A 20,892-nucleotide genomic window follows, 5' to 3' on the forward strand; every position below is an offset into this window, starting at 1 on the left:
CACACGAGAGGGGTCGTGCTGGGTTCCTGCCCACAGGCTCACACTTTCACCCCTCATGGAGGAGAAAGGTCAGCTTGGAGTGGGACAGTCTTGGCCTCTGGTTGTTTGGATGGAACAACAAAACACCTACCTCAAGGATTTTACAGGACCAGTGAAGAGAGGTGCCAGGGCTGGGACACCGAGAAAGCCAACCACAAAGAGAGCACCACAGAGGGGGTTCTGCCTGAGCACCACCAGCACATGGCACACATTTCTCTAAAGGGAGGACCCAAGGAGCAGGTGAGAGCTGGGAGATTCAAACTGGTTGCATGCTGGCCATGGTCTCAAGTGGGGGGATAATCCCTGCCAGCCAGCTTGCAGCGTGGTTGCTTAGTCCACCCCAAAGGTGCTGCAGGATTTTTCTGGTGAACAGAACCAGCCACCTTCCCACCACTGCTGCCTCAATCTGAGCCAGGTGGGCAACCCTTCAGGTCCTGAGCAACTCTGGAGACAGTCTGAACTCCACATCACTTGAAATGTCCTGTCAAGAGTCCCACAACATGAGTCAGGGCTTCAGGAAACCTCCTGACAGCTCATCTTTCAAAAGACTTTCCCCTTTTGGTTGGGGCAGGAAAAATCATTTCCTCTGCAGCTCTCATTTCTTGGCTCAATTTTCTCCTTCACCTTTTCCAAGGGAATTGTCCATGGCTCTGACCCTGTCCACAGAGAGCTGCAGAGACAACAACCAAGCTGTGAGGTGGAAAGGTGTCCAGGACCAAGAATGAGGTGGTTGTCGATGATGCTGGTTGTATAAAATCAAATCAGTTGGCAGATGGAGGAGGAGGAAGGGATGTCCACGATCTCACCTCTCCTTCCATCCCCTCCCTCCTCCCCAAAACAGTTTCTGCTCTGCTTGTTCTGTGAAGAAACCAACACAAAGAGAGTCTCTGCCTGGTGTGTGCCCACCCTGCCTCACATCACAGAGGGGCTCAGCACAGCAAGAGAGAGGAGAAGCCACATCTGCAGCGAGGAGGCTGCCCAGCGGGAGGGAGCTGCTGGGCTGGAGGTCCCTGATGCCAGACGAGTGGAGCCCCGCAGGAGCCTCTCCTCTCCAGCCACCTGCAAGAGAAAGGCAGCACAGGGTGAGTGGTGTAGCTGTTCCCCACCTTGGTCCCTCTGAGGAACCTTCTGGGACTGTGCAGCCTTCCCATGTGTGTGTGTGCAGAGGGAGGCAGGGCTGGGCCCAACACCCCACCTAGGCTAAAGGTAAGGTCAGCTCAGCTCTGTTGGAGGTGGTGGTGAAGGTAGGTGGTAGCCTCGTGGCACACAGCAGGGTCACCCTGTGGACACAGCTCTGGGTGTGCAGCCCACAGGTCTGAGCTCTGGTTGGAGAGGTCGTTATGGGAAGTGGGTGCCTGGATGCCTACTCTGGTCAGTGGAGATCCATGCAGCCTATGGAAACACTGCTGGCCAGCATCTTGACCTGGTGGCCTCTTCAGCTGGAGATGTTCCCTGGGTGGAGGACGTGCTCCAGCCCCTCAGTGTCCTTCTTGAAGTGAGGGGCTGAAAACTGGACCCAGTATTGGACATGCAGCCTCACCAGTGCTGAGTACAGAGGGACAAACCCTGCTCTGGTCCTGCTGGCCACACTATTGCAGATCTGAGCCAGGAAGCCTCAGGAAGTCAGTCAGGCCTTTATGTTATGATCTCCAGGATCCTCCTCTAACAATGGAGAACCTGTGCTCCAGGCAGCTGAAACGTTTGGCTGAAGCCATGCAGCTGCTCTGCAGGAGGGTGAGGAGCCAAACCGATGGTCCTGCCTGCCCTTCTACACTTCTGAACACCCCATGGGTTTCCCAGTACTTCTACATAAACCACGCCACTGTAGCACCCATGAAAGAAAAGAGAAGGTGGCCAAAGGCAGGAGAGCAGATTCAGCCCTGTGCTTGATGTTGGGGAAGAGTATGTGAGGGCATGAAGAAGAGGGTGAATCAGGAACTCCAGAAGGTGGAGGGGAGGTTGGATGTCTGCTCGTAGCTGAAAAGACAGAGATGGAAGAGGGAGTTGAGGTGAGAAGGGCATGGAGGAGGTAAAGACACAGCCAAGCATCTCTTAGGACCAGATCAGCCTCCTCCTACCTTGGTGGGCTGGAGGTGCTCAAAGATGTTCTCTCTGAGGGTTGCCACGGCTCTGTTGGCATTTCGCTCCTGCTTGTACATCTGTGTGGTGGGGGGGATGGATGGGGCCACAGCTGCATTCAGGTAGGTCCCATTGCCAAAGGCCAGGATGGCATTTTCTTGGTGTGGGGAAGAGATGGGAAAAAGTGTGGTCAGGGCAACATTTCCTAGGGAAAGCACACACAGCCCTGCTCCTGCCTCCCTTGCTGCACCACCCAAGCACAGCCCTAGGGGCTTCAGAACTCCTTTGCTGAAAGCACAGGGAGCTGGGCACCTGTGGGCTGTTGAGAAGCAGGGTACCCTCATGCCCTCATGCGCAAGAAGCCTCCCCAGCCTGCGGGAGGCGCTGCGGAGCAGGTGACACTTACGGAGGCAGACGTTGTCGGTGAAGAGGCGCAGGAAGCTCTCGCACTCCTCCTGCCGGTTGCCGCTGGCGTTGCAGGTGCACCAGGGAGCTATGCTGGACGTGGAGTTGTCAATGTAGTTGGGAGTGATGGGGCTGCCTGCCAGGAAGCAGGGAGAAGTGTTACTACGAGGCTGCTGCTTCAAGAAGGGACACTGATCTCCCTCCTTGCTGCTCTCCTGGGTTGCTTGCAACTCAGCTGAGCCCCTTCTTGATGGAGCATAAGAAAACCCTTCCAGTACTGGTGGCTTGGGTCTAGTAGGAGAGGGAGAGGAGAGGGAGAGGAGAGGGAGAGGAGAGGAGAGGAGAGGAAGGGCAGTCAAAGGGCATCTCCCAGGAGATTCCCAGGAGACATTCAAACTCAGCATGTGAATGTGCATAAAGGTTTCGGTGCTGCATTGGAAAAGCCAAACTCAGCCTCCAGAATGCTCAGAGGTAACAATGGAAGGACTAAGCCAGAATGAAATCTTGACTCCAAAACCTGTCAGTTCTGTCCTCCTGATCAGGGTGGGCCAAGCCCAGCAGTCATTGATGCTTCTCTTTCCACTCTGGGTGTGCTTGTGCTCACAGTAGCCAGCTGGGTTTCTGCAGCATCTGAAAATCCAGTGTGACATCCTCAGCTACCTCCCTGAGCAACCTGTTGCAGTGTTCCAGCACCTTTGCAGTGTTTCAGCACCTTCACAGTGCAGAACTTGTTGCTAACATCCAATTTTCATCTTTTTTAGTTTTGAGACATTGTCCCTCATCCTATCGCTCCAGGCCTTAGACCAGATGCCCTGGAGCAGCCCACATTGTTCCATCTGAGAGAGAAGCCAGGACCATGCAGCTCCTCATGGTCTCTCCTTCCACTGCAGCCAGCCTAATGTTACCCCATGCTCACGGCTGGGACTTCTCCTCTAGTCGCTGCAGAGCAAAGCCCAGCATCTCCCTGAGATCAGACCCAGCTTTCCACCTTGCAGAGTCAGAGGAGATATTTCCCACCCAGAGGAGCTGTTTCCCACCCAGAGAGTGGGAGATAGCTGCTGAAGGACACAGCCTGTGGCCTTACCTATGATGCCTGTGTAGGCCAGCAGACAGGCAGCGTAGCTGTCCCTGCGGCAGCCGCTGGCAGCCTGCAGGGAGGGCTGGCAGTTGAACTGGAACTCGGCGTAGCGTGACCTGGGCAGGGGAGAGCACAGAAGGGGACATGTCAGCACAGATATCCAGGGCAAAAAGCTCTGGGGCCACAAGGTTAGGAAAGACATGGATCTGTCTGAGTGGGTCAGGAGGAGGCCATGCAGATGATGATAGAATTATAGAATAGTTTTTGTTGGAAAAGACCTCTAAGGTCATAGAGTCCAGGAGCACCTCTCCTGTGAGGATGTGCTGAGAGTTGGGGTTGCTCAGCCTGGAGAAGAGAAGGCTCTGGGGAGACCTTACATCAGACTTCCAGTAGTAAAAGTGGGCTACAGGAAAGGTGGGGAGGGCATTTTAACAGGGTGCAGTGGTAGGACAAGGAGTGCTGGTTCAGAGTAAAGCAGGGGAGATCTACAGAGAGTCATGGAACGGTGGGGCCTGGGAGGCACCTCTGCAGATCATCTGCTTCAACAGCCTGCTAAAGCAGGGGCACCCACAGGCTCACAACGTCCAGGTGGGGTTGGTTTGCTGCAAGAAAGAATCACTCTGCTCCACTTCCTCTCTCTTCAGTGGTGATCCTTTAAACGTAGATGAGGCCAGCTTCAGGGAGATGCCCAAAGACTCAGATACAAAATGTTCTAACCATCACCAGGGCTGCTGCCACGTTCCCTGCTGTAGGCATCCACTCAGGAGAAGGTTGGATGCTGAAGCCTGTGGAGCAAGATGTGTATGACTGACCACACACAACTGTGCCTCAGTCTGCAATCTGCAGCCAAATCCCTTAGCACAAAGCAGCTCTGAGTCTCACACTGGGCTTCTTGGGACTCTCTGGGCCATGCTGGAAGCTGGTGCATCATTCAGACATTGCCAGGCTGCTCTTGGCACGTGGCTCTCTTGCTAGCTTGGTTGGGTAAACTCTGTAAATCCTGCTGCCAGCTACATATTTGCCAGCTAATCCTTTAGGGGTAAGTCAGTTGTTAGCACACAGGCATCCTGTTTGGGCATTGCTGGACATCTAAGATACCCACATGGGGCTTTCAGGTAGGACACAGGACCTACTGGAGATTCAGATCTATCTAAACAGGCAGCCCATGGCTAGGCAAGAAAGCATCTCACAGGGCATTTGAGGTGCTTAGGAAACTCAAGCAAGCACTAGCACTGCTGCCACTTGAAAGCAGTTCTTCCATGTGTCTGTTTCACCCTTGACAGCCTGCAGTGTCTGAACTGTGAACCCCAAATGCTGGCTCTGCCTGGGCAATCTCAGGAAAACTGAGCATGTTGCTCTTCCCAGGCTGCTTGTATCTTCCAGACATTGTGTTGGTGCTGCTGGTCAGTGTTAGCACTCTGATTTGAGCTTTCCTGCTCACTTCTCTCCCCCAGTCCTCTTTCTTCCTCTTTGTTTCCACGTTTGCCCCATACCAATCTTTCTCCCAAACCATGTCCAGGCAAACTCTTCTCATCCTATTTTTTTCCTGCATTATTGAAGGGAGGAAGGCACTGATGGGTTTGTGCTATTCATGTCAGCAGAGCCCTCCCCTCTGGATGGGAAATTCAAGAGGTTACAGCTGTGGAGAAGCTGCAGGAGGACTAAGCAGTGCAGGCAGGGTCAGCCCTGGAGTATTTTACTCCATTTCTTTTGAGTGCTATGATTTGTTACTGCCTCTTCTCCTGGTTTCTGCACTGCTAGCTTTGACCGGGTCACACATCAACCCCTTGCTCCCGCAGTGTCTCCAGAGGATCTTTTCTGTTATATATTCAGAGACCAAAGAACCAGATAATTAACAGCTGTGCTGCTCACAGGAAACAGCTTCCAGCCTCCTGGGAAGCAGCTCTCACCCCTTTGATTCCCTTCTTCCCTGCTGTGCCCTCTTGTCTTGTTAGGGAGAGGCCAGTATCCCTCTGTTTCTGGTTGTCTGGGCAGCCAGGGGAAACCTGAGCAAGAGCTGGTGTGGCTCAGGGGCTTTGCATCCTGCAGAGTCAGCCTCAGATGTGTGGCTCTGTTGTTCTCCTTCATCCGTGTTTCTGGGGTGCAGAGGGGATGAGGATATGGTCAGACTTTGGAATGGATTGCCCAGGTAGGTGGTGGAGTCCCCATCCTGGGAGGTGTTCAAGAAACATGTGTCCATGGCACTTTGGGACATGGGTTAATGGCCATGGTGGTGTTGGGTTGATGGTTGGACTGGAAGACCTTAGAGGTCTTTTCCAACCAAAACAGTCCAGTGATTCTGTGATTCTATCTGTGCCAGGCTGTTCTTCCAAGAGGGTATTTAAAGAATAATTTGTGTAGATTGTAATCTGAAGCTGCTGTGCTGGTAGGGAAAGGTTGCTGGAATGTCAGCTCAGGAACTGGGACAATACTGTGTCCTACCCTGGCTCTTGTGCTCTTCTCCAGGTGTCTGCTCATGTCCATAGGTGCACACAGAACACTGAGCTGGGACCACCATGTTTGGGGTTTTTATGGGCTGGGACCACCACAGAACAGCTGCTGCTATGGTTAAGGCCATAGTAATGTAAGTATCTCCTACTGACAGATGGGCTCCACACCTTGGAGCTGCACTGGGACTACACTTCTTGAATATCAAGGACTTTTTGAGAAACAGAGGGGTGAAAATGGTATGGCTGAGGGAAAACCACAGAAAGGACATGCCTGTGAGTGTGGTCACTGGGATGGGCCTGTCCATGAGTGCCTGCATGGGGCTTAAATGGAAACAGGAGAGTAAACCACCCCAAACATGGACTGCTTGGAGGGCCTGTAGTGAGAAGTATGACTCTGAGACCTTCTTGCAATCACTAGACCCCTGGCCTTACAGCAGAAGGATGTATTTGTATGTATATGACTCATTTTTCTAAGCCAAAAGAAGAAAGCCATGGCTTTGTGGTATGCAGACCTGCCTGTGACTGTCAGCACAGCTTGGGTGCTTCTGTAGAGTGTTCTGGGCTAGAGGAGATAGAGTGAAGAGACAGACTGTGGGCTGCAAGCACCCCACCCCTCCTCCTTGTTTAGCTTGCACCTTGCAGGAGCTATTTCCACAGAAGGTTTTGCTTTAAGCACCAAAGCCAAACCCCATAAGCACAAACTTCTCACATCTTCTGACTGTTAACACCTTCTGTACAGAGCATGAAGCAAGGACATGGGGCATGCAAAAGATCCTGTGTCAGTGATGGTGGTGGGATGGGTGCCTCCAGACAGGACCCTCCAGGTGAGTGCACTGCCACTGAGCTGTCCCTGCTGGATGAACCCCAGGCTCGCCCAAGCCTCCACGGCCAAGTCTCCATGCCAAGATGTGGGACATGCAAAAGAGCCACTCAGGCAACTGTGTCAGTGGGTGGTGGTGGGATGGGAGCCTCCAGGTGAGTGCACTGCTTCTGGCCACCGAGCTGTCCCTGCTGCATGAACGCCAGGCTTGCCCAAGCCTCTACTCCAAGACATGGGACATGCAAAAGAACTATTCAGGCAATGGCCTGTGTCAGTGGGATGGGAGACTTCAGACAGGACCCTCCAGGTGAGTGCACTGCCACTGAGCTGTCCCTGCTGGATGAACCCCAGGCTCGCCCAAGCCTCCACACCAAGAGATGAGACATGCAGAAGAACTATTCAGGCAATGGCCTGTGTCAGTGGGATGGGTGCCTCCAGACAGGACCCTCCAGCTGAGTGCACTGCCACTGAGCTGTCCCTGCTGGATGAACTCCAGGCTCGCCCAAGCCTCCATGGCCAAATCTCCATGGCAAGACATGGGACATGCAAAAGAACCATTCAGACAATGGCCTCTGTCAGTGGGATGGGAGCCTCCAGGTGAGTGCACTGCTTCTGGTCACTGAGCTGTCCCTGCTGGATGAACCCCAGGCTTGCCCAAGCCTCCACTCCAAGATGTGGGACATGCAAAAGAACTATTCAGGCAACAGCCTGTGTCAGTGGTGGTGGTGGGATGGGAACCTCCAGACAGGACCCTTCAGCTGAGTGCACTGCCACTGAGCTGTCCCTGCTGGATGAACGCCAGGCTTGCCCAAGCCTCCACACCAAGATGTGGGACATGCAAAAGAGCCACTCAGGCAACAGCCTGTGTCAGTGGTGGTGGTGGGATGGGAGCCTCCAGACGGGACCCTCCAGCTGAGTGCACTGCCACCGAGCTGTCCCTGCTGGATGAAGCCCAGGCTCTCCCGAGCCTCCTGGCCGGCCACCCGTCTGCGTGCAGGCTACCTGCAGACGTAGTTCTCGCGGCAGGCGTCCAGAGGCGCCAGGCAGTTGGGCTTCTCCTTGGACTCGTAGGAGCAGGCGGGGACGATGGTCTGGCGCCGGCGCTCGGCGCAGGCGGTGTCGTCGCAGGGGCAGAAGAGCAGCTCGTGGGTGTACTCGGGCGGCACGCGGTCGAAGAACTTGCGCAGCGCCTTGTGGCACTTGGAGCGGTTGCAGCTGTCGGCCCGCGCCAGGCGCCGGATGCAGAAGGAGACGTACTCGGTCCGCAGCCGCTGGCACATCTCGTCCACGTTGCAGGCCTTGGCGGCGTCCAGGCAGCGGTTCACCTGCGTCACCTCGTTCTCAGCTCCTGGGGGGACGGAGGGAGATGGTGATGGGGCCCTGCGCCGGCCTCCCCGACAGCAGAACCACCCTGCGCTAGGACTGTCCTCCTCACCCTGCTCCCACCCATGGCTGCCCCAGGGAGACCCCTGCCTGCCCAGGCAGGGCAGTGTCCAGGGTGAAGCCCACATCTTCCCTCTGTGGCCTGGCAGGACCAAATACTCCTCTCTCTGCTTGCCTTTCCCAAGAGATGCTACAGCTGCCCAGCAAACTTCACACCCCAGAGCCTGCTCCACCAAGCTCCATTAAGCTCCACCAAGCTCCTACATTGAATGAAAGTTTTCTCTATCCTGGACATCTCAGAACACTTTACCAAGCTGAACGAACCAAGCCCAGGCCAAGGAAGACAGCAGTCATCAGAAAAGACATCTACTTATGACCATAACTGGATCCACTGGAGCACAATGAGATCTCTTCTGATGGACCTCCCTTTTCCAAAGCATTGCTCAGGGACTGGGTCAGTGGCTGTGCCAGGCCTCCTGGTGGGTGATCTGCACTAATTCTTGCACCTCAGACACTCTACCTCGTGCAATGAATTTTCTCAGATTTCTGGAGGGTCAAGTCTGGCTTCGACAGCAGCTTTGCTATGTTCATCCCAGAACCTGCCCAGTCAAGCAAGAGCTGTCTTGGGTCACAAAACACCTCACCAGTGCCCTGACATGCCTTCTTCAGCCCAGTTCTGCCCAGTATGCCATGTCCTAAGAGCAACAGTGCCTTCACAGGGTGAAGATCAGAGCTGCCATCCAACTTGATGGACCAACCTGGGACCTTGATGCTGCCTGCCTGTGAGTGTATGTGGGTCTCTCCCCACACCCTTAGCAAGGTCATCCCATGAGCAACCTGGGGGGGAGAGCAGGGCTTGCTGTGGGGAGGCAGGGAGGGGAATGAAAACTTACAGCAAGGAGGACAATCAAGAAAACAGAGCAAAGCCTGTGGTGATGGATGAGAAATGCACTGCCCTTAGTAGGCACACAAGGGTCTCTTGAGTTTATGTGCCAAAGGCCTCCTCTGCACGTGTTGGGGACAGGTGAGAGGGAAAGGTATTTGTGGAACATTGGTTCTAGGGCTCATCCAAAGATGGATGAGGATGTTTCATGCAGCAGGGAAATGCTACAGCATCCCTAGCAGGAGTCAATGGAGACATTAGGCTCTATCTGATCAGAGAGATATGGTGAGGATTCTCCAAGCGTGAGGGAGAAAATGAATCTGAAGCCATTTTTCACCTCTCTGAATTAAACTCATGACCTGAGGCACACTAGAAGAAATTTCTCCCCGGCAGAGCAGGATATTTTCATAGAGGAAAAATCCCCTGGGTGATAAATTTCCAGTGCAGAATCAAGCCCTGTCTTTGGCCAGGATAAAACCAGCCAGTCCCTGCTGGCAAGTGTTAAGACATGGGCAGCCTCTCTGAGCACCTCAGAACTGGCTGCCTGCCTTCCTTTTCATTGATGTTATCACATAACTATGTGCTTTTGCTTGGAAAAGTTCTTTAAGATCATTGAGTCCAAACCTTAACCCAGCACTGCCAGGTCACCCCTAAACCACATCCCTCAGCGCCGAATCTCCACGGTTTTGAAACCCCTCCAGGGGTGGGGACTCTACCACTGCCCTGAGCAGCCTGGTCCAGGGCTTAACAACCCTTTAAGGGAAGAAATTGTTCCTCAAGTCCAACCTAAACCTCCCCTGGTGCAACTTGAGCCTTTTTCCTCACCAGGCACTTCTTCCACTCCTCCTCTGAACACCTCCAGGGAGGGAGGCATCCACATCCTCCCTGTCCCAGTGTCTCAGCACCCTCATTGTAAAGAATTTCTTCCTAATCTCCAGTCTAAATCTGCCCTCTTCCATCTTAATCTACCATCTCCCAATTATAATATAATTAAATCGTAAATAGGGAATAAACCAAAAAGGTTAAACCAAGAGACTTCATGTCCCTAGATGGATGCTGAGTCCTCTGGTACCTTCTCCTGCTGCTCTGAGCCCATTTGCTTTGCTGTCCAGTGGGTTTCAGTCTGCTTTAAAAACCTGACAATGCTTTAACCAGGCATAAACGTCCCCATCCCTAGAATTCACCATGCTCTGAAAGCCCTGTGGGGCTTTAGTGAAAGGGGAAAAGCTGTAGCAAAGGTGGCCATGAGGCGGCAAACAGCTTTGTGCACACTTCACTTCCCATGCTCAAATCAGTCAAGTGGAGTCGATAAGAAGATGTGAGGTCAGGGAGCAGCCCCCTTCCCCTTGCTGCTCATATTGTTGAGGGCTGATGGGTTCATTTGCTCCTGGACATTTTCACCTAACAAGTGCCTCACCATTGTGTGGACTGCAGGCGTCTATTGGCTGCAGGGACCTGCTACTGTTTACTTGCTTGGGTGCACTCCAGCTGTGGATGGCAGCCAGCATCAGGGCCATGTTTGGGAGGAGCTGCAACAGCAACCACTGTTCTGGCACAGCTGCCAGAGACACACAAGGACTACATCATCTGCTCCCAGATGGGATAGTTTGGTATCAAAAATCACCCTCAGGAAAGCTTCCCCATGGCTCTGGTGCATAAGCAAACACCGGTTGTGGTGACAGCTGTGATGTTTGTGATGGATGGCTTAGCAGCTACTGCACTGACCTTTTAACTGCTGAGCCAGGGGTTCATGCCCCTGAGGGGGTTAAAAGGTGTCAGGCATCTCTGCTTACATTATTAAGTGGATTGCATGATGCAGAGCAGAACATAGGTCTGAGTCCTGAGGTTGCCCTTGGGGAATAGGGTTAAAGGCTGTGGCTGAGATCAGCCTATAGGTTGGGTTATCGACCTTTTTGCCTGCAGAGTGTGACCCTGTGACTGACGTGGAAGTACATTCTCATACCTAACCATAGCCAAGCATCCCAGCTTGGCAGGATGCTTGTGTGGTGGATGCCCCATCCTTGGAGACATTCAAGGTTGGGTTGGATGGAGCTCTGAGAAGCCTGCTCTGGTGGAAGATCTCCCTATTCACTGCAGATGATTGGACAACATAGCCTTTAAAGGTCCCTTCCAATCCAAACCATTCTGTGATTCTATGGCACAGGTCATCTACTTGCTATGGAGAATCAGCCCATGGTTTATTGTCCCTCAATCCCAGCCCAGAATGAAAAAGCCATATAAAGCAAATCTCCAGTGCTTCTTCCTAGGACTTGCCCTTCTACCAACAGTTTAGCACAAGAATGAGAAGCAGCTCCTTGGAAAAATGACTGCAAGATCTCAGCAATGATTTGTGAGACCACAAAGGACTGCCTTATCCACAGCATTTGATCCCATAGCCAGCTGCCCCCTTTTGAACCCACCAGTGCAAAGGCATCTTCCCCCCCTGCCACCTACCTGCAGTGATGGATGCCAGCCGGACGTAATCGAAGCCTCTGATGAAGGGCTCATAGGGGGAGCTCTCCAGGACATTCATGCCTGTGTTGAAAAGAGAAGGCAGTGAGAAGCCAGCTGAGGCTCTTGAGGGATGTCTGCCATGTCTGAGGTTCAGCAGGTGCAGCGCAGGTTTGCTTGGGGGGGTCCCAAACAAGGGGACATGTGCTCTAAAGGCTGGGAGTAAATGGCTACTCAGGGTCACAGGAGCCAGCAGATGGAACTTTTGCATACAGATGGATACTTTTGCAAGTATCTCACAGCTCTGCAGCAACTCTTGGGGAACTGATGAGCTGCAACCCTCTGTAGCTCAGGTCTTGGCCTCTTTACAGAGGTTGCGACTGAGGGCACCAAACTGTAGCACAGGCTCTTGCTGATGGACACTCCCTCCATACATGGGGTTTCCATCACCATTCTTGCTGTTCCCTACACATCCCTCCCTGGGTCAATGGCCCTCACCTGTTTCTAGAACAGCTCCATGTGTGGCAACGTGCACACCTTTATATTTATTAACCTCTCTCCCCTTCTCCTTGCCACCAGCCCTTTCCTACTTGGCACAGACCTAATGACCCTTGGCTCCCACAGAAACTTCCCCTCTTCATTTTGAAGTTGCCAGGGAGCTCATTTTCCTCCGTCAGTGCTTCCCTTCCCTGCACTCAATGGGCTGTAGTGCCCTGCCAGCCTGATGGATACCAGGGGATATTATTGAAGCAAACAGCTTGCCATCATTTTTTTATTTTATTATCCATTTAGATGGAACAGGACAGCAGCAGCAGATGCACTCTCTGGGATAAAAGGACTATCAAACCTCCTGCTCCAGGCATATGCTGATCACCAGCTGTGGTCAGGAGGAAACAGCTCCCAGGGTACGGAGCCCCCTGCAATTACCACAGGTGCATTACAAGGCAGCTTTACACCTTCATTGAAATATCTTGCATCGTTGCTGGCTGGAGAGGGGCCCATTTGTATGTTCCAGCATAGCAGTTTTATGTCCTGATGATATAGCACCTTATCAGAGGATTGTTATCTGGCTGTCATCACGTTATTGTGCCTCCAAATGGGAAGGTGGCTAAACATAGGCAAGCTCAAGAGGAGCTGAGTAAATAGTGTGCTTTGTAAATTCCCTGAGCACACACTTCCACAATTGATTTTATGAGAGGGCTTCTAGGAAGCTTTTTACAGCCTCTTGGGTAGGTGTGACTGAGAGACAAAGCTCTACACGGAGCATGTGGGTTGGCTTCCTTGCTCAGTCGATTAAACATCTGTAAGGACTCTGTGGCATGTGAAAGGTAGGAAATACATCTCCCCAGGGAAATTAAGGCAAGGAACCCTAAGGTTTGGGAGTGTCAATCTGTACTGCAAGTGAACTCCATACATGAAAAATGTGGGACTCAGGACATGAGAGCAGAAGAGAAATAGAGCAGTCTTGGAAATCTCCCCTAACAGCCCTATCGACAGTCATGCCCAAGGTGGAGGTCCTAAACTGCTGGGCAGGAAGCCCATCCAACCTCCAGCACTATCCACCACTCATCTGCTATTCTACATCTGGAGACCCACACCTGGACCCTGCCTGCTCCTAGTACTCCCTGCCATCCTCTCACTGCTCTTCTAGCTGTGGTCCCAGAGCTGGAAGTCCTCCTGATACCATTGCCCTGGTAAGATAATGGGAGAGATTGTCACCTCTTCCCCAGGCTTCACCTCAATGTAAACAAATTCACCTGGTACATAATTATGGGAAAGATGGGATCCTGGGGGATGCTGAGGAGTCAGTTCATAGCACCATACTCTGGACCCTGCAAGCTGTGTCACCTGAAAGCTTTCTGGGAGGGTGACCAAGAAGCTGCCACTCTGGCAAGCCTGTGCATCCCAGCTTCCATCCTCTGTCTTGCTTGGCCTTTTGGCCTGTGTTACCACCCCTGCACTTTCCCTTTCAGCTTTCAGCCAGCAGTGTTTTATTAATCTGTTTCGCAGCCCATGGCTGGAAGGTTCTGTTTTATTCCCTGTTTTAATTTTCATGGTGCATAAACTACTCACCAGCCTGACAAGGAAGAGTTATGATCACTGAGGTGCACTTTTACGATGACTCCTAAAAAATGTCAAAATGCAAACTTACTAAATGCTGGCTCTGGGAACACTTTGCACTCCAACTTGATGTCACCAGCCCCAAATCTTCACTAACCCAGACACTGGGGCGTTTGAGAGCCTCCAAGAGAGTGAGTTTATTACTTTTTTTATTTTTTTGAGTTCATGCTGGCTTCTCCTCGATGCCCATAATTTACCATGAGGGTGGTTGAACATTGGAACAGGTTGCCCAGGGAGGTAGTTGAGGTCCCATCCCTGAAGATGTTCAAGGTGAGGCTTGACAGAGCTCTGGGCAGCCTGATCTAGTTGAAGGTGTCCCTGCTGACTGCAGAGGGGCCTGGACTGGATGACCCTTGGAGGTCCCTTCCAACCCAAACCTTTCTAGGATTCTATGAATTTGTGTCATCTTTCTGTAAAGTCCATGGTCGTGGCTGGCATCCTTAGATGCAAACCATACCATGAGTTTCCCCAGCAGAAGATCTCAAGGTATATTGGAAACACCATAAAAAAGACACCAGCGTAACAACAAAAGGAAGGAGATGTCTCAGGCTTTCACAGAATCACAGAATCAGCCAGGTTGGAAAAGATCTCAGAGATCATCAAGTTCAACCTATTCCCTAATACCTAACACCTCCTGACAACTAAACCATGGCTCCAAGTGCCACATCCAATCCTTTTTTGAACACCTCCAGTGACAGTGACTCCACCACCTCCCTGGGCAGCACATTCCAATGGCCAGTTACTCTTTCTGGGAAGAACCTCGAGCCTAAACTTCCCCTGGCACAGCTTGAGACTGTGTCTTCTTGTTCTGCCACTGGTTGCCTGGGAGAAGAGACCAACCCCCTCCTGGCTACAACCTCCCTTCAGGTAGTTGTAGACAGCAATGAGGTCTCCCCTGAGCCTCCTCTTCTCCAGGCTAAACACCCCCAGCTCCCTCAACCTCTTCTCAGGACTGCTTTCCCCAGACTGGCATTACCATGGGGGTCAGTAGGTCTGAGAGGGGACAGAATACAGCAGGAGTGACCTTGCTGGTGGCCACTCTGGTGCCGGGGAGCTCTGTGGACCGCCCCAGCAGTGACTGTCAGAAATGAGCACAGCAGAAGTGAGTGCCTTGCTGACTGACCTTCCATCAAGGTGTGGTGGATGCTCCAGTAGACGCTGAGGCAGTGCTTCTCCTTTTTCATGCCCCTCTTGCACTTGCAGCCGTAGAGCTGGCTGGAGAGCAGGGCCGTGACGGTGCTGCGGCACTGGCTCTTGGCGTCGGGGCCCAGCTTGTTGGCACCGTTGCCTGCGATGCACTGCCGCAGGGTCCTGAATTTGGCGCTGCAGATGGGGTCGTTGGTACAGGACTCGCCTGCTTGAAGGCAGTCCCTGCTGGAGCTGACAGCTTCTGCCATACCTTCTGCAAGGAAAACAGACAACGGTGAGAAGGTGACGGAGCAGCCTCAGGCGGTGAATGGAACAAGTTCTGCACCAGGAGGGTGGGGGAGCACTGGAGCAGGTTGCCCAGAGAGGTAGTTGAAGCCCTATCCCTGTAGCTATTCAAGGTCAGGCTCAACAAAACTCTGAGCAATCTGATCTTGTGGAGGATGCCTCTACTTACTGCAGGAGGGTTCGACTAGATGACCTTTCGAGGTCCCTTCCAACCCAAACCATTCTAACCATTCTATGAGCTGGACCAGGCTGGGACGTTCCCCTTTATGCACAGAGATGGAAACCCCTGTGTCAGTGCGAGCTGAAATTACCCCCCCACACTGACAATCACCAGGCTAGCTCAGTCTGGAAGCAAATGAAAGCTGTATTTACAAAGCAGAATCTACAATCTACGATGAAATGCAATGAATATGTACAAATATACAAAATTCACAACATTTACAAATATATACAATCAACAGAAAAGCACAACCGATCTCCCTTTGCTTCCCCCCAAAGGGGACCCTTCCCAAAGGGGCCTCCCTCTCCCAGGAGCTTCCCCTCCAGACCCCTCTTGGACAGAAAGCAGAGTTAGTTAAAGCAGAAAGTTGTTAACTTAGCTGCCAAGGTCAGTGTGTGTTATCTTCAGCCAGAAGAGAAGAAGAAACAGCAGCCAGACAGCCCAGCAACTGCCCCCACTGCAGAACACAGAATGTGCAGAGTGCCCACTTTGTTTTGGGTAATAGTTCTTAAACATTTCTATCTATCCAATGGAAGTGTTTAGAACAATCAGCATTTTGCTTTCTTACACCCAATAGTGACTTATTTACATTCTTTCACTTTCTCTGTTCTGAACTTTGCAAGGAAAAATTAAAAAGACAGTTTCAAACCATCACAACCCCTCTCCTCACCATCCACTCTACAAGCAACAACCCTTCTTCTGAGGTCTTTAAGTGGGCAGATCTCTGCCCAACAGGTCAGCTGAAGGATTTCAGTGTCCAAGCTTGCTACTCCTAGGTATGGATTGCCCACAGAATGGGAAGCACTGGCCACTCAAAAGTGCTTGCAGCATGGCTCAGAAGCATTGCAGGGAACAGGAATGGGTGAAAAGAAGATGGAGCAATTTTAAGGCGTTAAGATGCAACCTGGTATTCAACACCTCCCTCTCTCTCATATTGCTGGGCCACCATCAGCACTGAGATGTATGTGACATCCAGCTGAGGAGGCAAGAGAGGTCAATTCTCTTCAGGAGACCAGATTCTTCCTGATTTCAGAGTGGAAATCCACAGTATGGAATCAGGATTATATGTGGCAGAGACTCAATCAGTTCCTGGTGCTTACTCTTTCCTGCTTGGAGCACCAAAACCTCTCCAATGTCTTTGCTCTGCCAGCTCTTTATCTCATTTCTCCTACCTGATGTTAGACCAATGCTGTGGACACCCCAGCCTCTCTGCCTTGCAAACAGTTTAATGCTGCCTACACCTCCCTGAAGCTATGAATGACTCTGTGTGGGGTGTCTGCACATGGAGTCAGCCCACATATGTCCCAGGAGTTGGCCCTTCTTCATTGTCACCACATCCCCAGGTCTCCCACTGTTTTGATTTGGCTTTTTTCCAAGCTCCTGTAGATTCTGATCAGATTTACTTGTAAAAATACCTGAAGTTCTCTGTTCCCCATGATAGCACAAGAGGAAGACATCACTGCTGCATGTACACCGAGAGTTTTCATCTGGTGCTTAGTGGTGGTGTGCCCCCATGGCCTGGAGCAGACCTAGTCAATAAAGCAGGTTGGCCACATCCAGAGTGACCCCTGGGGATTTGCTCATGGCTACATAGCTGTGCCCCAACAATGGCAGGATCAGAGGCTCAGCCAGGCACAGTGGCACCTAGGTGATGGAGAGTCTGGGATCAAGACAAGGCAAATTGTGCTCCTTCCTATTGGTGTGACGATCTGGAGAGTGTTGACATAGGCTGGGCATGACTGCACCACAGTTTGGGGGAGAAATGAAGAGGGAGACCTGGTTTATGGAAGGAGAGAATTGGTCTTCATACCTGTAAGGTAATTTTGGATCCTGCTGTACTATAAAAGTGGAAACTGCTGTCATGACCTTGAAGGAGGACTTCTCAAAGAAACTCCTTGTCCCCAGTAGAAATTGTCTTCCCTCTGGATATCAGCCAGAAGGATAAGGACAGTTTACCCTTCACAAGATAGATAAGGTGGGGCCACCTTCCAGTTTTTGAACCCCTCCAGGATCCATTCCTGCTGAGACCCAACTGTGACAGCATCAGAAAATCCTCTCATGAGGAAAATGTGGAGCCTTGATTTCTATCTGTGAAGGTTTCATGAGATCTTCCCTCTCTCCAAGAATACTGATTTCTCCATAAAATCCTTTCTTCCTCCTTCCACCTGCTACCTCTCCTGTCCTGAATTTCTGCACCTGCCTCTGCTCCCCTCCTAGTCTAGTGCTTGAACCCAGCCAATCCATTTCCTTTCCCATAGCAGTCACAGAGTGTTTGCTAAGAAGGAGCTGCTTCTGCTGCTCTTGATTAGAGTAGGAGGCAGCAGCTGGAGTTCAGATACTTCAATTACCTTTATTACAAACTTTGGGCAAACCCACCAGGAGGTTTCCTCCCAAAATATCTCCATGGCATCTCAAATGCCAACTCTTTCATCGAGCCCCAGCCTCTTTCAAAGTGCCTCCTGGCCCATGTTGAGCCTTCCGTTACTTCTGCTCTCGCAACACCTCGACTTTGAGCTCTCCTCCCCCTGATTTATTCATAAACCTGGTTTATTTAGCTCTCAAGGCTTGTTTGGATCTGCCAAACGTGGAGAGAGGAATTATTTCCAACACGTACAGAACTCTGCCTTGGGCTGTCATCTCTTGAAGAGCTCCGAACACAAGGAATGAGTTTCCTTGAAATATCATTTGGGCTGCAGTTTCACTGAGACCCATGAATGAGCTGGGGCTGCTGAGAGCCTCTGCTTCCAGACAGTGCTGGCTTCTCCACACACAAATGTGAGCAGAACACAGAATGTGTGTAGGGGAATAAAAAGGATGCTTGACTTATTTTGTCCTGCCTTTCTCCAAAGGTTCTTCCCTGGATGAATATAAAGCACGGAAGGTTTTCTTTCAGGAGAGACGACTTTGTCAGTGTCATGTCAGCTGCTAGAAAAGTAGGTTAAAATAGAAATTATGACCCTCCTTCCCTCTCTCTGCTACAGGAATTGCAGAAGATACTCCCCAGGTTGGTTATAAACACAGCCAGCCTGTAAAAGCTGTAAACCACTTTGGGATCCCAGTTGAAATAAATCAAGGAGATTGACCAGCTGAGAAATTTCCCTGCAAAAATTGTAAGTAAATATGTCCTGGAACCGAGACTTGCCTAGTAGAACAAAGACCAGGGGTGAATATTTACAGCCCAAGCCCAAAGCATAAACCATTCTCATTCAGACTTTATGGCAGAGGTGCTTGAAGCAACGTGAAGTGGAACGTCACAGATGACCTGTTCCATAATCATGTCACTTAAAAACCAAATCATTGAGGGCCTTTCATTGTTGGCAGTGTCTCTGCCACTGAGACAACACAGCACCGTGTTTTCCTTCTCACACTACCCCTGAGAGAGTAATTTTATGCAACATTAAGAGAATGCCTCTTAGGGAACAAGAAAACAAAAAATGATCTCTGTGACTTATAAAATAAATGGTGCTTCCTAACAGGCAGTGACAAAAGCAAAATCAGCTCTTCTGTCCTGAAGATCAGAGGATAAAAGAATCATGGAACGCTTCGGGTTGAAAGGACCTTTAAAGCTCACCCAGTCCAACCCCCCTGCAGCCAGCAGGTTGCACCTAGAGCAGGTTGCTCAGAGCCCCAAACAACCTGACCTGGAATGGTTCCAGGGATGGGACATCTACCATCTCTCTGGACCCTCTGAGTACTGAAAAGGCACCAGAAGGGCTTCCTGGAGCCTTGTCTTCTCCAGGCTGAAAACCCCTAACTCTCTCAGCCAGCTCATGTCCAGCTTTTCACCCACCAGCACCCCCAGGCCCTTCTCCACAGGGCTGCTCTCCAGCCCTTCATCCTGCACCCTGTGTTGATACTGGGGGTAGCCCCAGCCCAGGTACAAGGCCTTGCACTTATCCCTGTTAAGCTGGAGTGGCCTTTCTGGCTTTGCCTTCAAAAATAGCCTATTGCTGACTCTCCCCAGTGGGATTGTCCTCTGCCACTGCCCCTGATTGATGCAGGCACTCAAGGTATGCAGCAGGTTGTGCATGACTTGAGCTTTCCATATCCCTGCTTTTCTAAGAGCAGACCTTTCAGCTCCCCCTGCTCTCTTTAAAAGGCATTTGTCTGAGTTTTTATTCCTCACTTGCTGCTAATTTCACACTGTTTACAGTAGGCAGAAGGAGGAATGAGTTTATTTTCTCATCCTGTTTGTAGTTGTGCTCCACATCTGCTTCTGCTCTTGCTTACCCCAGTGGCACTTACATGAAGTTAATCCTAATGTGCAGGAGGAATTAACAAACCTGACTCTTCCCATTGCCTTAACAGACCCCTGGTCCTTCTTGTACAGGTATCTCAAAGTGCATTTTGCTGAACAAGAAGGTTTGACTCTTCTCTAAGGAGGCCATTTCCTAGGTGAAGATCATTTCCAGGCAGCCACTTCATGTGCCTGCTGCACCTCAGAGGTCTTCTGCTGACCAGACATATCACCTGCAGCACACCATGTTGAGTGGGAGGCTGTCCCTCTGCAAGCCTTGTTTTGCCTGCAAGGGTGGATGACTCTCTTCATGCCACAGTCAGTCCTCCAGCCAGCACACAAACCATGGGAACAGCTGGGAGAGACCACTGCAGTGTATTTGCACCTTGTGTGAACAGATGCAGATGCAGAGTCTGAACCTGAGGTGGGCACCAAACCATCTCCCTGTGTTCAGCTGGGAGAAGTGGCCATGCTTGGGAAATCCTGATAGGCTTGGGTCAAATTAAATCTGCAGGACAGATGCTGGGGCTTGCTAATAGGCAATTGCCTGAGATCCAGAAACGACCAACCTAGCCTGAGCTGTCAGAAATAAATTGTTACACACAGCTGGAATGAAAAATGATGAGAAAGGGAGTCTGGAAGAACCATTCCTAGTATTTCCCAAATGTTCACAAGCCAAGAGTGATGCATGAATGGGGCCAGGTGGCCAATGCAGGTGGTCTCTGCTAAAGCTTCCTTAGACTATGTTTTCATCTCATTCTTTTACAGCCAAGTGCTCAGCATCACCTCAGGAATAAGCTTCTGTATAAAGCTCAAATTTCTTTTCCCATTTAACATGGAAATAGCTGCAGAGGGTAGAGAGCTGCCCCAGGAAACACCTCTGCCATCCACCAAACCTACTTGAGAACAACCCTCCCAGGAGCTCCCACACACCTTGTCCAGAAGTCACAGCTGTCATGTGGATTTTGTAGTGCCCAGCAGCTCTTCTCCAGGTAAGAGAAAGTTTTTTTTTCCCTTCCATATGACTTGCCCTGAGCTTAGAGCATGCTCTATGCCCCAACACCATGAATGCTTTGGGGGCTGGCTCACTGCTTAAACCAGAGAAGCTCATGTAAGGAGGATGACTCCACTGGTTGGTGTTTGCAGATGCAGATGGGTTTACAAACATAACACAATGAAATCCCACCCTGCATACTGATCTTCTTTTGCTACTGATTCTTCCCAGCCAGCACTGAGGTGTTGGAATCAGGAATGCAGTGGCTGAGGCTGTCAAAGCAGCAGTGTGAAGTGCA

At 51.2% G+C, this 20,892-nt stretch overlaps 1 protein-coding gene across 1 annotated transcript in view; it reads right to left on the reverse strand.

Annotated features, from left to right (window-relative positions):
- Positions 1 to 951: 951 nt before the first annotated feature.
- Positions 952 to 20,892, reverse strand: part of GFRA4 (GDNF family receptor alpha 4) — a 51,962-nt gene continuing 32,021 nt past the window's right edge. The window contains exons 2-8 of the mRNA XM_054391435.1: positions 14,833 to 15,111; positions 11,592 to 11,672; positions 7,874 to 8,219; positions 3,608 to 3,717; positions 2,525 to 2,659; positions 2,118 to 2,275; positions 952 to 1,098 (exon numbers count right to left, since the gene is read on the reverse strand). Of these exons, the coding sequence (XP_054247410.1) occupies positions 952 to 1,098; positions 2,118 to 2,275; positions 2,525 to 2,659; positions 3,608 to 3,717; positions 7,874 to 8,219; positions 11,592 to 11,672; positions 14,833 to 15,111 (1,256 nt within the window). The remainder of the gene's footprint in view (positions 1,099 to 2,117; positions 2,276 to 2,524; positions 2,660 to 3,607; positions 3,718 to 7,873; positions 8,220 to 11,591; positions 11,673 to 14,832; positions 15,112 to 20,892) is intronic.

Source organism: Indicator indicator, chromosome 23 (assembly GCF_027791375.1).
Source record: "Indicator indicator isolate 239-I01 chromosome 23, UM_Iind_1.1, whole genome shotgun sequence".
Taxonomy (NCBI): Eukaryota; Metazoa; Chordata; class Aves; order Piciformes; family Indicatoridae; genus Indicator; species Indicator indicator.